Here is a 15,554-nt window from a genome sequence, read left to right as displayed (position 1 = left end):
CGACAATCTGATCGATTTCTCTTACATTGTGTGCTGAGACTGAAACTTTTCACCTCGAGCAAAGCTTCGTCGCACGGCCCAAACAAACATAGCGAGCGACAGAGCTTGTTGAATATGTGCGTGTTAAAACACACGAAAGGACTCCAAACGACACTTCACTCTGATTGGGCAGAAAAACACAAAGATTTTCTGGCACCAATCAGATGCCAGAACGACTGCGACCGTTTGGAACTAGTCTTGTAAGACAGTGTCCCCAGGGGCTCTTCTGCCCTTAACTTGAAATGGACTCACAGCCCCTGGGTCTCCGAGGATGTGTTATCCAATGCCGAAGAAGGAAGTTGGCGATTTCCTCTTTGACGCAATTGCGGTTAACACGTGACGAGAAAGTCATGATGTTTAGAATGTTTACTCACATGTGTTTTGTAGAACTCTGCACGGTGTAGTGCCAAAGTTCTTTTGGTTTGCGGCATCCACCGCCTTCAGGTAAGTCAGTATGCCGTAATACAGTGAAAGAACTCTCTCAGACTGCTAAACAATCTCACTAGATAGGTAAAAGCGTTTAAGACGGCCATGTTGTTTCCTCGCCTTTCATCCTTGTTTTAATTCATTACTGTTTTGCGCTGTCTGCTCTTGAGGACTGAGTTCTCGGATGAACGGAAGTTTGGTTGTTTTAGAAACATCCTCTCTTAGTAAACGCGGCCAAAAACCCATGAAAGAGTAGCATTTTGTATCAAAACACCATTTATGACTCAGATTTAGCTTACATATTGGAAACAATAGAGATTTATTATGTCTGGTTTTCAAACTGCCTGTCTTTTTGCTTGTCGCAGTGAAGCTTACAACATGAATTCAAAACTTCGAAACAGGAACGAACAGTTTGGGTTACGACTTCAGCAAAGACTTTTCTGGAGTAAACGCTTGAATGTTTTATTGAGGAGAAAGTTCAGTGGACAGTGCATGGTTTTCGAAACCTAAATGTTTTCTGCGTTGTTCGGCCAAATAACAGTGCCAGTCGGAGATGTCGTCTAATATAATTAACCTTGTTATGTAAAGTTTTAGAATTATGTTAGACTCTGTAGCAACAATTATCATCTTGAAGGCTTAGATTTTAACCAGCTTCTACTTCAGTGTGTGTTAATGTTAAACAGTACTTAATTTCATCTTGTACAACTGAATTTCAACGTTACTGGGAAGGTCGAAAGCCGACAGTCAACAGGAATTAAGCATGCTTTGAATAGCCGTTTGTTTGTTACTATGGAGTCAGCCATAATTTTTACTCCAGATTCAAGTTTTATTGTCAGGTTTATTCAGATATGGCTTTTTTAAAATTTCCTAAAGACTAGTTGATAATGAGTGTGATATTAAATGTCCCATTCGCTGTGAATACAAACTGATTACTAATTAATAAAGGGAGCAAGTTTCTAACGAAACTTTGGTGCTGTGTGGGTGGGTGTTTAACAAGGTAATAGTCCTTTTTACAGTTCCCGGCGCCATATTGAATGTGTAACCGCACAAACATGATAGCGAGGTTAGTGTTGAGTCGCGTTGCAAGTTCTAGTGAGAGTTTAGTGAAATGTGGTGGTGCTCTGTCCTTTTCATCGAGATATTTCGATATAGCGAGGTTAGTGTTGAGTCGCGTTGCGAGTTCTAGTGAGAGTTTAGTGAAATGTGGTGGTGCTCTGTCCTTTTCATCGAGATATTTCAACAATGAACGATACTTTCCCTATGCAGGATATTCCTCCTTCTTCTTCGAAAGGAAGAGGAAGACACTGTGCCGCTTTTTGGTTGTGCTAATAGCTATTATGACACAGCAGGCAATCCAACAGGTCTGCATTTCTTCTAGTTTCCGAATGACTTCCAGCAGTGAATCAGATGCTGCAATCTCCTGAATCGCCAGCATGGAAAGGACGGATTCTTCATCACAAAATCAATTTTTTTGTGCTCAGAACATTTCAAAAAAGAAGACATGCGAAAAAACGTGGGCAGGTCGCTGGAAATTGGTGAAAGGTTTATAATGTTTGTACGGTTGTTTTGGTGCTTGGATACCGAAAGAAAATGCCTGCTTTGATTTTCGGTATTGAAGTGTTTATGTTGGGATTTTTGTTTTTTTCTGGGGGGGGGGGGATTTTTTTCTCCTTATTAAAATGGTGATATTTATATTTCTTTGTGTACTGTGGTCTTATACGATATCTGTGAACTGAATGTAAAATTTTAAAATTGTAATGTACAATTAAAATGTAAAATTATAAATTTATAAAATGATGAGTTTAATTATTATATATATGGGCAGAACCATCTCGATTTAACTGGTCAGTACCGAAAAAACTATGGAAAATGGGTCCCGGTAGCAACTGTGACAACTCATGGAGAGTCATTTGAAGTTGAACAGGAATTATTTCACCAAGAAGTTAAAGCACCTGTGTCAACTGTCAATGCTGCTTCACCTTCACCAGCTTAAATTTAATGCTCAAATTGATTTAGGTGTAATCTTTCCTTACATTAAGAAATATTAATATTAATGTTGTTAGTACTCAGGGAAAAAAAGATGATGTTGGGCTTGTAAAATCAAGATAAGGTACCATTGTACATTGTGTAAATAAGGGAAGTGATTGGCATGACAATAAAACGCGAGTTAAATTATGTCTTTATGGGAAGGAGCTTCAAAATTCTATTCTTCAAACATAACATTTCGAAGAGCCTATTGACAATAATTAACATTATTATTCACAGGAGAAAAAATAAACAGTTCTGTACAGTCTAAAATAATCCTAGTTGTTGCATATTGAGCAAACTCTTGCAGCATATTTTTGTGAACAAGTTCTTGTGCTGGAAATGGGAAAGGTTCTTTCAGTTCCACATAGTTAAGATTAATCCATGTAATGCAGATTCTGGACACCAGGCTCTTGCTGATCCCAAATCTATCAGCAAGATCTTGTACAAATAACCCAGCCTTTAGTCTCATAAGTATGAGCAAAAATTCATCCAAGAATGACAATTTCTTGAAGGCCCCAGCTTACTTCTGTTATCATCTGTTTGGTATGGCTGACTCTCTTTCAACAATTTCTCTCCTTTCCAGTACTGCATCTTTGCCAGCACTGGGTCAATAAAATTATAGAAGCTTATGAGTGCTCCATAGTTTGGGAATCCAGTATAAAATAGAACCGCAGACTCATCTTTAATTTTGTCAATTGAAAATTGGCATGCCAATAAATATCCCCCTCATTTCCAACTTCACTTAGTTTTTCTTTCAAGTCAGCTAATTGTACTTGCAGTGGCTCTATTTCCCGTTGCAGCTTAAGAACATCTGATTGTTGCAGGGCTGGTGAAGATGAAGCAGCATTGACAGTTGACACAGCTGCTTCAACTTCTCGGGGAAATAATTCATGTTCAACTTCAAATGACTCTTCTTGAGTTGTCACAGTTGCTACTGGGACCCTTTAAGCAGGCATTTTCCGTGTTTTTTTCGGTACTGACTAGTTTAATCGAGATGGTTCTGCCCATATATATAATAATAAACTCATGATTTTATTAAATTTTTAATTTTACATTTTAATTTTACATTATAATTTTATAATTTTACATTCAGTTCACAGATATCGTATAAGACCACAGTGCACAAAGAAATATAAATGTCACCTTTTTACTAAGGAGAAAAAAATCCCAGCATAAACACTACAATACCGAAAATCAAAGCTCCATTTTCTTTTGGTATCCAAGCAACAAAACAACCGTACAAACATTATAAACCTTTCACCAATTTCCCGCGACCTGCCCACGTTTTTTCGCATGTCTTCTTTTTTGAAATGTTCTGAGCACAAAGAAGTTGATTTTGTGATGAAGAATCCGTCCTTTGCATGCTGGTGATTCAGGAGATTGCACCATCTGATTCACTGCTGGAAGTCATTCGGAAACGAGAAGAAATGCAGACCTGTTGGATTGCCTGTTGTGTCATAATAGCTATTAGCACAACCAAAAAGCGGCAGTGTCTTCCTCTTCTTTTCGAAGAAGAAGGAGGAATATCCTGCGTAGGGAAAGTATCGTTCATTGTCGAAATATCTCGATGAAAAGGACAGAGCACCACCACATTTCACTAAACTCTCACTAGAACTCGCAACGCGACTCAACACTAACCTCGCTATCATGTTTGCGCGGTTACACATCCAATATGGCGCCGGTAACTGTAAAAAGGGCTATTTGGTTTTATCAACTGAGTTGATGATGTCAATTGGCCACTGTAAAAAGTGCAAAAGCTGATGTTTCAAGGGTAAGCCCTTGGTAGTTGCTCTGATAATTCCCTTGGGGCTCATGAACAAAGGGACTGTAGTTTGATGAAAATAATTGCAACCATGTTATTTTATAACATAACCAAAGTAAAGCACGTGCTCTGATTGATCAATTTAGCATCCCCCACTTGCCCATGGGTGTACGCTGCTCACGTGAGCAAATACAAAGACTATTTTTCGGCGCGCGCTTGTTTTTTTCTGGTCGCGTAAGATTTGTTAAATAAAAGGGAACTCTTTAACTACAATGTATCAATGTTCTGTTATAAAACAAATGGTAAACACCACAGCGTACACTATTGAGGTATGGATGCACTTGGGAGGTTTGCTAAGCACTCAAGAAGCTAGAGTCACTCTCGGCTATCGCCTCGAGCAACTCTTATGCTTGTTTCGTGCTTAGCAACCTCCCGCGTGCATCCACAACTCAATAGTGTACGCTGTGGTGTTTACCATTTGTTAAATATATCATAGGATCCAAAATGGTTTCTGCCGTGTCTTAACTGACCTTTTTTTGAATGAACAATTAGGAACAGGTCCACAAAATAGCCATATAGATGCATTAAAGCTCCTATATATCTTGAGATGCTCTTTTCTAGTCATTCAAGAGTAAAAGAAATCATGGATGATAAGTGACAAATGTAGAATCAGGCATCCAGACCCCTCCCAAATTACACCCCTTGTATTGCACCTTCAATGTTTCACATTTTAAAATTTTAGAATGGAACAGACCAAGGCAAAGCGTCGGTGTAAAAGAATCAAAGTTGTGGTAAAGAAATTTTTCACGCGAGGACGACAATCGGATGAAAAGAGAAGCAAGAGTAAGGTATCAGGTGAGGCAGGCCCCACAGTTGGTTTCAGTGTTTTAGGTTAGTGAACTTCTAAATAGTTGTTGAAGTCATATTGAAATATCATTCTTTGTAGTCCCTATATTTCTGGAGAAATGTGCTTTGTCTGTCTGCTTCACTCATAGGTTGTATTATTTAGGAGTACCTACTGTACAATTCATCTCTCAAACTTGATATAGTGTTCACCAGGTCCCATTTGTTTTAAGGGTGGATGATTCTATCCAGTGGACAGTGTAGTATGTTTTGTTGAAACTTATTTTCCAGATAGGGATTTATCCATCCTTTTAACAGTTGGGTCCAGATTTTGAATTAGGCAATTGGTCATCAAGGTTCTTTGCACTCTTTGTACGTTGCATCAATTTACATACAAGTTTACAGAGATTTTGTAGCTATCAAGGTTATTTATCAGTACCTGTGATTGATCACTCGAACTCAAATGTCTCCAAGTTTGAGACAAATGATTACTTGTAGTCCAAAGTTCTGTGTACTCTTAGTATTTCCCATCAGTTTATTGAACAGTTTAGTTACTGTAGCTTCCAAGCCGGAAAGCATTTTAGGTGTGTTTGTCTGCAGTGAACACTGCTCTGCTCACCTATGAAGTTCCACAATCAGATTATTTCATGTTACCTGCAGATATTGATGTTCTACCTGAAAGAGGTGATGATGTTTCCTCAGATGATGATACAATGCCGAACAGCAGTAATGGTCTTCCCTCTGACATTCCACTCTCTGGTACTGTAGCTCTTCCTTTAGATGGGGATCATGAAGGTGGTGATGTTTCACCCCCAGCCTCTGAGGAAAAGCTCCTTAAAGATTTATGTACACAAGGTCATGAAAAGCTGGTCATTCTATTGCGACCTTCATGTGCACTAGGAAATGACTACCGGCTGTTGGCTGCTAAAATGGGATACACGAATGAAGAGATTAAGTATCTTGAAAGTTTACGTGAACCTGTGAAAGAATTGATGACAAAATATGATAAAGAGGGGAGAACAATTGCTGAACTGTTATCACTTTTACAACAAATAGACAGACCAGATGTGGTACAGGACCTTCAGCCATACATAGGTAGGATAATCTCTTTTTTAAAAAGGGAATGAAATTGTTATGGAGGACATCATTTGCTTTTGATGCAATTGCAACCCATTAAATGTTAGATATTAAACAGCATACACTATGCTGGGGATGGCGATGTTATGGTAGAGAGCACTCACCTCCCATCACTTATTATTATTTGCTTGTAATTTATCACTACTGCTATACCTTTAATTCCCGCCTGCCTCGACTAGCTCCTGCTATTTGCAGGTGTGAATGGTCTTCATGAACATGAAAGTTTGCTTGACAACCAATTGATGTTGATATCTTGTAAAACGTGAAGATTAGATTAATGATAATTAGATTAATTATAATAATTAAGTAGATGTCAGTACAACTTATGAAGTTTAAAGGTCTAATAATAAAATAATAAATAGTGATAATCACTGTGGCTGGGTTCGATTCCCTTACCTGGCATCACGTGTGGATTGAATTTGCTGTTGGTTCCAAATGGTTGGAAATTTCTAGTCTTTATTTCACCTTCTGTTTGCCCTGTGATTACTTGACTTATCACGGGAAATTGCAAGTGTGAATGAGCATCACCAAAACTTATTACATCTCCAACTACTGCTGAATTTATCCTCATGGTAGTCTGTTAGTCATTTATTAATTAAAAAATGTAATATAACTAAGGGAAAATATGTTCAAGAGGTAACATCTGTGCATGATTTTAAAATGCTAAAATGATTATTTACAATGTAAAATACATATATCTTATTAAATATTTTGTTATATAGTATCGCTAAGTATTTTTACGAGTTGTGCCATTTTTTGATGAGCCTGAAGGGCAAGTCAAAATATAAACAGCGAGTAAAAATACTCAGCGATACTACAAAGCAAAATGTTTGATAAGAGATTTAATTATTATCCAACACACCAAATTGTTATTTCAGTGTGGGCGAATTTCACCAATGTTTGTTTACAGTTTTCTGAATTACAAATATGGTGTGATATATGTACTCGATTCACATGTTATTTGTACTCTACATTGTGCAGTTGGATAGTAAAGGACTATGGTCAGGGATAATCCTGTTTATTATTAAATCTTGTCCTGCAGTCATGTAATTGACATTCAAATTTCAAATTGTGAGTGAAATTTTTCTAGAAAAAGTTTGCTCGTCTTTGCTATAGGGCATGTTTCTGTAGCAGCACGTACTGAATTTGTGTTGCAGTAGAGCAGACGGATCATAGACTGTTTGGTAACTCTTTGCTAAAGAAAGCAAATTTTTGGCTCTTGTTCTTGAGAGAAAAAGTAAAATGCCAGAGTTAAGCTACCAAAAAAAAATTGCATGTCTAATTATTTTATCAGTTGGTTTCCTTTTTACAAAAGAATCACTTTTCTGATCATCTATCCACTGTTTTTGATTCAGCTCACTCCTGTATTTTCAGATTCAACACCTTTTCCAAGGGAGGTAAAAGAAAGAGAGCAGAGGACCAGTATGTATCTATTTCAATAAATAGGCTTTATGCGTGTTATGTTGGGATTTCACCCCAAGCCTTGCTTTCAAGATGGGGAAGTACATTGTGTTGTAAAAGAAAGTATTCCCAAACTGATGAAATCTCAGGAAATCCCTATATGTAAACGTGCAGAAAGTAGCAGGGGTTTATGACACTTTTTATGCAAATAAGTTTTAGGGTGATTTTTTAGTAGATGATGTCATTTTACCTAAGTCAAGAGCCACTGTTGCATGATTAGTGTGCATAATCCATTGCCTCCCAAGGCTTGAATTTGTGATATTCTACACTTACATACAATGGCAAAGAGCATTTTATTGATTCGTATCAGTAAAGTCATCAGTGAAAACTTTGATATGTTCTTGGCAGACTACATTTTTGTCTCTTGTCTTGTTTTGTAGATAACAATGTTGTACAAAGGACAGGTAAATTTAAAGATTATTGTTGTGTAGTGTCAGAGGCAAGAAATTTTATGTTTATGGTACAAAATTAAAAATTGAGGACAGAGTACCATACTAAAATTAGTAACAATGTTGAAAACGTGCAAAAGCTAGCGTACTCACGATTTATTTTCTTGGTTCGATTTTGCTCTTACACTCCAGTTAACTCCCTCTCACAACTCTCACGAAAACACACCACGTCTCCTTGTAAGCACGTGGAACAGCACCATATATGGGGCGATAAGACACGTGCTGCATACATGCGGTTTGGTTATGTATTAGATAAAGGAAATCACTTATGTTTAAGATTAATAAATGTAACGTACAGTTTCCATCAACAATAACACAATGATCTTTGTGACATATCTTTGAACATAGTGCAATTTCTTTTATTATGTTTTGTAAACAAAAAAATTTATGGAAGAGATTGTATTTTATTGTAATCAGACATGACACGACACTTAGCATAATGATGCACTACCCACAAATAGAGACTACATATAAAGTTGTGAATTTTTGTAATTATCTCGGCTTGTGAAATGTTGCAGTGTAGATGTTATCATCTTCAAGGTGCGTAACCAGTGTGATCCTCACATAAGTTGATGTTACTCAATCCTTGCTGGTCTGAATTCTTCCCTGTTAATGCAACAAGCAAGACACATGCATGGAAAAAAAAAAGCCCAAAGCCTCCTGTGATGTAGTGCTAGATTCCCATTTCATATTGTTTTGTATTTCTTTGTGAAACACATGGAGAATTTGAAGAGGCAATATAAGTCACTTAGTAGCTTAATTTCCATGCATCATTCCAGTTTAGTTGCAGCTAGGTAATAATGTGGTGTTTTGTATTTTCATAGTTCGGAAGTCTTATCATGCATTTGTGTGCTTTGCTGAGGAAGACAAAGCTTTTGTTGACAACCTTGTCAAGAAAATGGAAAATAAAAATCGTAATCTACACCTGTGTTTGCCTGTGCGGGACTTTTTACCAGTTGGTTCTCATCTTGAAACAACCGCTTTGGCAATTGAGCAAAGATGTAAAAAGTTCATTGTGATCCTGTCAAAGAATTATGACAGTAGTCAAGGAGCCATATACCAGGCACAAATTGCCACAAGTCTTGCACCAGGTTAGTAAAAGATTGATTTGGTAAAATATTTTTGATAGTTTAAGCAAACAACACCATAAAGGTGTAAACCCTTTGCATCTATGGATGACCAGAAAGGAATTTTTTCCCTTCAAGGTCAGTGCATTTAAAAACAGATTGGTCATGAGAAGGAAGATCAATATCAACTAGGGTATATCATTTGATTTAACACAAAATTCTCATGGCTGAGAGTAACAAAAAAATATATTTTGGTAAATAATTAATAATAACAGTATATTCACAGTTTATCCACATAAAAGGTGTGGCTCTTCATTTGTGAAGCCCTACGATACTAATATTTAATATTAAAACTAAATTATAATGACTAACTAAATTGTAATTAAAACTGTACATGAAAGTAAATATGTAGAATGTATTGGTTGGTGGTGGTGGTTGGTTGTTTCTTTGTCTTTACAAGGAAGACAAAGCGCATGCTTTTAAGAATACCTTGCAGAGCCTGCAGTGTTCTTTAAAATCTGTGCAATTCCTTATATTTGCTGGCAATTCATAAAAAATCATGGCTGCTGTATGCTGAAAGGTGCCTTGTACAGATGGAACATAAAGCCTTGGGGCAACACTGGAGTGGAGATGCCTAACGGTTTTAACAACTTGCAATTTTAAATGGGAGGGCCAGTTATCAGAATACAGTGCTTTAAAAATACTCTTTAGTAGTGAGTAGTCCCTTAGCTCCAGGATAAGTAGCCAGCCAAGATCCAAAATGGTAGATGTACTGTTTACATATTTACAAGTACGAAACTAGCTGGTAACTGCTCAATTTGCCTACGACTAAAGGTGAACCCTCCCATGTAGGCGAGTTTGTTTACTAAATTAGGTGAGTTCACAATCGAGTTTGAACTCAAAAATAAAATAATAAACATAAAAATAAACATAGATGTTTATTTCACTTGTGCGGCACTGAGCAAAGAAGGTGAGACTTTTTCAACTTCAATAGGATATTGTTTTAGGTACTTCATGTGATTATGACTTTAACACTCAACAAACCTGGCAATTCACTCGTAAGTTAACTTATCTAAGTGAACTATTGACGAAATTTACGAACATTATAAAGAATGCTAAGATGATGTTAACATGACCAAGAAAACATGCTATAATTGCAAGCATGTTCCACTTTAAAGGCATGCATTACTTGAGTGAATTCGCCTGCATGAGGAGGCGAAGTCACCTACTTAGACGAGCTGAACAGTTGTAGGCAAGTTTGTTCGTAGGCGAGTTTGGTCGTAGGCAATTTGACCGCAAAGCAACTAGCCATAGCGAACTGGCGCCTTTGTAGTCTAGCTGAGAGGAACTTTGGTAGTGGATAAAAACAGTGTCACAATATCTTATTTTAGACAGAATTAATGTTTCTACCAATTGTTTCCGTAGTTTAAAATTGGTAAAGTTCCTTATATTTCTTAAGGTTCTCAGAGTTGCATAACAAGATTTAAGAATAGAACTGATATGAAATTCTCATTTAAGATTCGAGTCAATGTGTACCCCTAGGAGTTTTGTAACATTTATATGTTCCACTGGTGTACCAGAGACTTCTAATCCCAACTCTGGATTTCCAAGAGAATGTACATGAGCCATCTGTGGAGTTGAGATAAGAATGGCCTTGGTTTTCTTAGAATTCAGGGAAAATGCACTTGATATGGAGATCTGGGATGTGAAACTCTGTGATTCATATGATGATGAAACTCTTTCCATTTTTGGGCTGGTCAGATGAAAATCTAGATATAATTCTAACTTTCCTTTCTTTGAGTTTTAGTACTGGGACAGTTTGGATGTACCCATTGTTTAAGGTCTTTGTTATGCATTTCACAGAAACACATAAGAATACACTCAAAAGTGAAAACTCAAACTGTTTATTTACTGGGATTTCAACCTTGTCCTATTGCAAATTTACCTGCCTTTGGCAAATTGTTAAATAAATGAGAATCCACAAATGTTTCCATAGTTGAACTGAGTAAACATACAAATTTGACAGTAAGGCAGGATTTCTACAAACAGAAATTACACCTTAGGGAGGGAAATTACAATGTACATGAAATACAATAAAACTTACTGACTGTTTTGAGTCTAGAGTGTCCAACAACAACAACAACAATATTAGGTAACAAAATGTGCCAGTACAAACACAACTAGTTCTTTTTCAACAAGCACATGGTTGATTTCCTGGATGTTGACATCAAATGCACATGATTGGAGTTACAGTCTTCATTTAACGACTCTGAAATCTACTGTGGTATCAATTGGCTGCTCTGATTACTTTAGTTTTGGGTTTTTCTCTCTTATTTTTATCTGAAAGTCCTTCTATATACACAAATTATATTCAGCAGAATATTTGCCATTCTCCAGTCTATGTAAATTGAGTAGGGTTGTCATACTAGAAAATAGCAGTAAACTGCCAGACTTAAGTGAAGTTTAGTGGATAGGCTAGTAGGCAAATGTAAAGGAAGGGTTTTTGTATGTACTGTTTAAACATGTCAATATTCTTGAGCAAGATAGGAGTGAGATTCTTTTAGTACTTCCCTTTGCTTATGAATATTAAAATATCAGAGACCACCAAATTGTTAGAGAAACCTTGGCAACTCAGATTCTTTTAGCCAGGTCATACCTTTGAAAACTACAATAATCTTGGTCTGGTTTTCTAAATCTCTGGTCTAGTTGTGAAAACGTTTCATCTGTTTTGTTTCACAGGTGCTAAAGAGAAGCGAATTATACCAGTGCTCATTGATGAGGAATATAGATGCAATATTCCACGTACCCTTTCTCACATCACCTACCTTGATTACCTCAGGCAGGATGAAAAACACTTCTGGAATCTGTTATGTGACACTCTCACACGCAATATTTGAATTTAAGCAATTGTGTACAGAATGTTAGATCTGCCGACAGAGCTGAATAACGTATACGCATGTGCCAGGTTTTGCCGCGGAAACACAGATATTCAATCATTCGCATGGGTGATTTCTTATTCTGTTGCTTCAAGGCGTCATTTTCCTTGCCACTTTTCTTTACAGAACAACCTCCAAAAATTTGGTACACTCCCTAAAAATGTTCAAAAATTAATTTTCTCCTTTAAACCTTTGGAAATAGGAAAGTGCCTTCAATGAAAACACAGTTCCTCGGTTTGAAAGGTCAGCCCTTATTATTTTCTGCTAATTTCGCTAAATTTTAACCTAAGACACTCGAGCCCGCATTGTTGACAGCATACCCACTGATGTAGCATTTCATTATTCACCTGTATCAGATCTGCCTGCATGGTTTTGTTCTTACATGTTGGGTTTTCCTCAATTTATTTATTTATTTTTCTTGAAGGCTCTTGAAGGGTGGATGCCTTTTGTTGCTAGGCATTCAATTTTGAGAGTATTCATTGGTAACAAAGACGGCTTCTGATCCTGTTTTGTGCATAAATTTTATGAAAATTCACACATCACATATACTCTCAACCATACCTCAGTATTTCAGCCTCACAAATTTATTAGATTTAAGTGAAATGTCTCCTTACTTTGCCTTTCTGTTAAATTCACTGGTTACTTATTAATTTTGGGCTTAATCACACATTACATATAAACCCTTTGCTGCCCTCTGTTTGAATGTGTGTGTCTGTGAATTCAGGTACTTGAAAACCACCCTCTATTCCGAATGTTCCTTCCCCTTTTTTAGCACTGTGCAAGGAACGTTTCAAGCGTTAGCCCTTGGTTTCAAAGCTGACGTTTCAAGTGTTAGCCCTTCATCGGAGCGAATAGAGGAATTGTGGGTTGTGTGTGCTTTTAAAGGCAGAAAATGGAGCTACGTGATTGGTGGGAACATGGCAACGAGAAAAACACGAATATATTAGTGGAATGAAAAGCGTTCATTGATACCGTGGGATTTAGACTACCGGTTTGAAAGATGAGCTTTTGTTCAAGAGTTTTATGGCTTTCCGTGCTAGCTAAGTGTAAGGAAAGACTGCAGATTGCCATATGTTGCTTAGAATGATTAGGTAAATTGAAATGTCTAGCGACTGGTTTTGATGTTTTCGTCAGCTTTTATAATCGTAACGGTGGCCAATGTACCATTTCAACTTTGTTGATAAATTGAAATTACATCCAAAGTTGAGATGGGCATATTTTACTCTTGGTCTAGGGTAACTATTTTAAATGTTAAAGAAAAATATTCCTAGTAAGAGAACTTCATTTGGAAAATTGCATGTACCTCTTGTCTTGTATTTAAAGATTGTTTATTTTTGTCTTTTCTGGAGATTTTTACAATTGATTTTTATTTAACCTTAGCAAGCCATCTGTGCTATCCTCTTTTGTAGTGCAATTGAAGCAGTTTTCTATACTCAATGATAGGAGGGAGTTGCCTAATCAAAAGTATAGGTAGGTTATGAAATTCCTAAAAATCTCTGGGGTACTTGTTAAAGCTAAAACCAGAAACAGTTATATCAGGAATATCAATTCCACTGAGATGAATTAAACAGTTAGGTGTGAGATAAAAAATAAAACCAACGTGCCCAGTATCTGAGTAATGTGGTGTTATTGTCAGCTTATGTATGTGGACATCAGTAATGCAGTAAGCATACCCAAAATCTATTGAGAGGCTATGGTTTCTGAGTATGATAGCAAGGATGTAAGACATGTATAGAAAACAAATATTTAATGAGCATTCAGTCTGGATTTTTTGAAATTTTAGTTCTGCCCTTTAGTTAGTTTCATTCATTTTTTTTCTTTAACTATTTTTATACCAGTAGCCATTAATTTGAATTTTCTGAAATTTTTGTTAGCAGACAACTATTGAAAGTGTTTAATGGCCACAATTTATTGCCCAGGATCCTTTATTGTTTGGAATTTATGAGAGGAATGGTCCCCTTACTTACCCACTTACTACCTTTCTATCATGCAGAAACTGTTAAAAGTTTATGATTTATGAAATTTACATATTGTAGGCCAGTTCCCGCTCATTTCAAGGCTACATAACTTTAGCCACTAAGTGAATTGCTATTAAGCAGATACCATGTAATGTTTTGTAAATATTTATCCTCTGGTTAGCAATTAATGAAGTGGATAAAAGCCACTCAGTCTTTGACCAACCAAGGCTAGGATGATATGATCGTGAAATGACAGAGAAATACAATTTTCTTAACAGTTCTTTGAAACTTACCAGTTTTTAGAATAGACTATTATATACAAACCTGTTCATGACAGACCATAGTTCCTCTATCTTAATTACTAAAATTATAACAGTCTTTGCTGATGAATGCAGTGACATGATTCTTCAGTTCTTGAATATACTGTATACCAAAAATGACATAAATATTTTGTATTAAAATATTTCTTTTAATCTTCAATGATCCAGTTTATTGCCTCATGTGCAGCATAATTTTTATGCCTCAATTTAAGATATGTATTTTACCTAACTGTTGACCATTTAGTGCAATAAAGTGTATGTAAGATATTTCAAGACAGAAAGCTTTTTCATTTTATTTAACTATTGAAAAATGAAAGTGGCTGTACTGCTACATCACAGTTTTTTAATGACTTTGTAGAGAGATGAATTTGAACAAGCAGATTGTTATTTGATTTCAAAAGATGGGGATCAACCAAACTTTTCCTCTGGTTGGGGGTTATTGTTACAAAGCCTTATTTTCAAAAGACTACAGTCGTTATGGTAACATCAAAAAAGTCCCAACTTGTTGAGCAGCAAAAGGGAAATCAAACAATTTAATGGAATCTCCTTTCTGAATGTATTGAAAATTTGGTGTCTTGGTAAGCCATATTATATCCTATTATTTAATTTCCCCTTTACTTGCTAAACACAAAGGCATCGGTTTTATATTAAGGAAACACCATTAATAAGGTTTTCTTCCATCAATATCTGAGTAATATGTTCATATTATGGGGAGAACCTACATGTTGGTCAATTTTGAGAGTGAAAATGGGCATAATATTCAGCATGCAAGACAGATCAAGCATATGATGCTAAGCATTGTTTTAACAGAAAGGCAGCTTCCAAGTGAAGTATGAGTTTCTTTTGAGAAGAATGTCTACTGATGTTAAATGAACAGTTCTTTTGAATTCCTTGCTTATGGATAAAAACCCAGTGTTGGGGCTCCTAAAAGTCTGCTCTTGAGACCATTTTTCCAGGATTACCACCCAGCAAGTGTGTAGACTGAAAAATGCAAAGCAATTTATTAGGGATGTGTTGAAGATGTGTTGGACTATTGCACCGTAACCATTGAACTCCCCAGATGTATTAGTCTATTCTCCCTTCTAACTGGCACACATTTCTTAGAAAATAAGTTACAAGATTTTGGTG

The 15,554-nt window shown here is 36.4% G+C and overlaps 1 protein-coding gene across 4 annotated transcripts; it reads left to right on the top strand.

The window, feature by feature from the left end:
- Positions 1 to 299: 299 nt before the first annotated feature.
- LOC111337068 (myeloid differentiation primary response protein MyD88) lies at positions 300 to 14,586 on the top strand. 4 transcript variants are annotated; one of them, XM_088740634.1, is made up of 8 exons: positions 300 to 483; positions 831 to 1,301; positions 4,998 to 5,110; positions 5,759 to 6,193; positions 7,610 to 7,657; positions 8,077 to 8,100; positions 8,970 to 9,236; positions 11,952 to 14,586. In XM_088740634.1, the coding sequence occupies exons 2-8, from the start codon at positions 1,255 to 1,257 to the stop codon at positions 12,107 to 12,109; spliced, it is 1,092 nt and encodes a 363-aa protein (XP_088596760.1). In that variant the 5' UTR covers positions 300 to 483; positions 831 to 1,254; the 3' UTR covers positions 12,110 to 14,586. The 4 variants fall into 4 exon arrangements, with proteins under 4 accessions (XP_088596760.1, XP_088596759.1, XP_088596762.1 ...); XM_088740633.1 differs by having other exon boundaries at positions 301 to 483; positions 4,998 to 5,146; XM_088740636.1 differs by lacking the exon at positions 831 to 1,301 and having other exon boundaries at positions 301 to 483.
- The last annotated feature ends 968 nt before the right edge of the window (positions 14,587 to 15,554 follow it).

The sequence above is a fragment of the Stylophora pistillata genome, chromosome 12 (assembly GCF_964205215.1).
Source record: "Stylophora pistillata chromosome 12, jaStyPist1.2, whole genome shotgun sequence".
NCBI classification, from domain to species: domain Eukaryota; kingdom Metazoa; phylum Cnidaria; class Anthozoa; order Scleractinia; family Pocilloporidae; genus Stylophora; species Stylophora pistillata.
The sequence above is the reverse complement of the archived record's forward strand: the minus strand, read 5'-3'. Positions and strand labels throughout refer to the sequence as shown.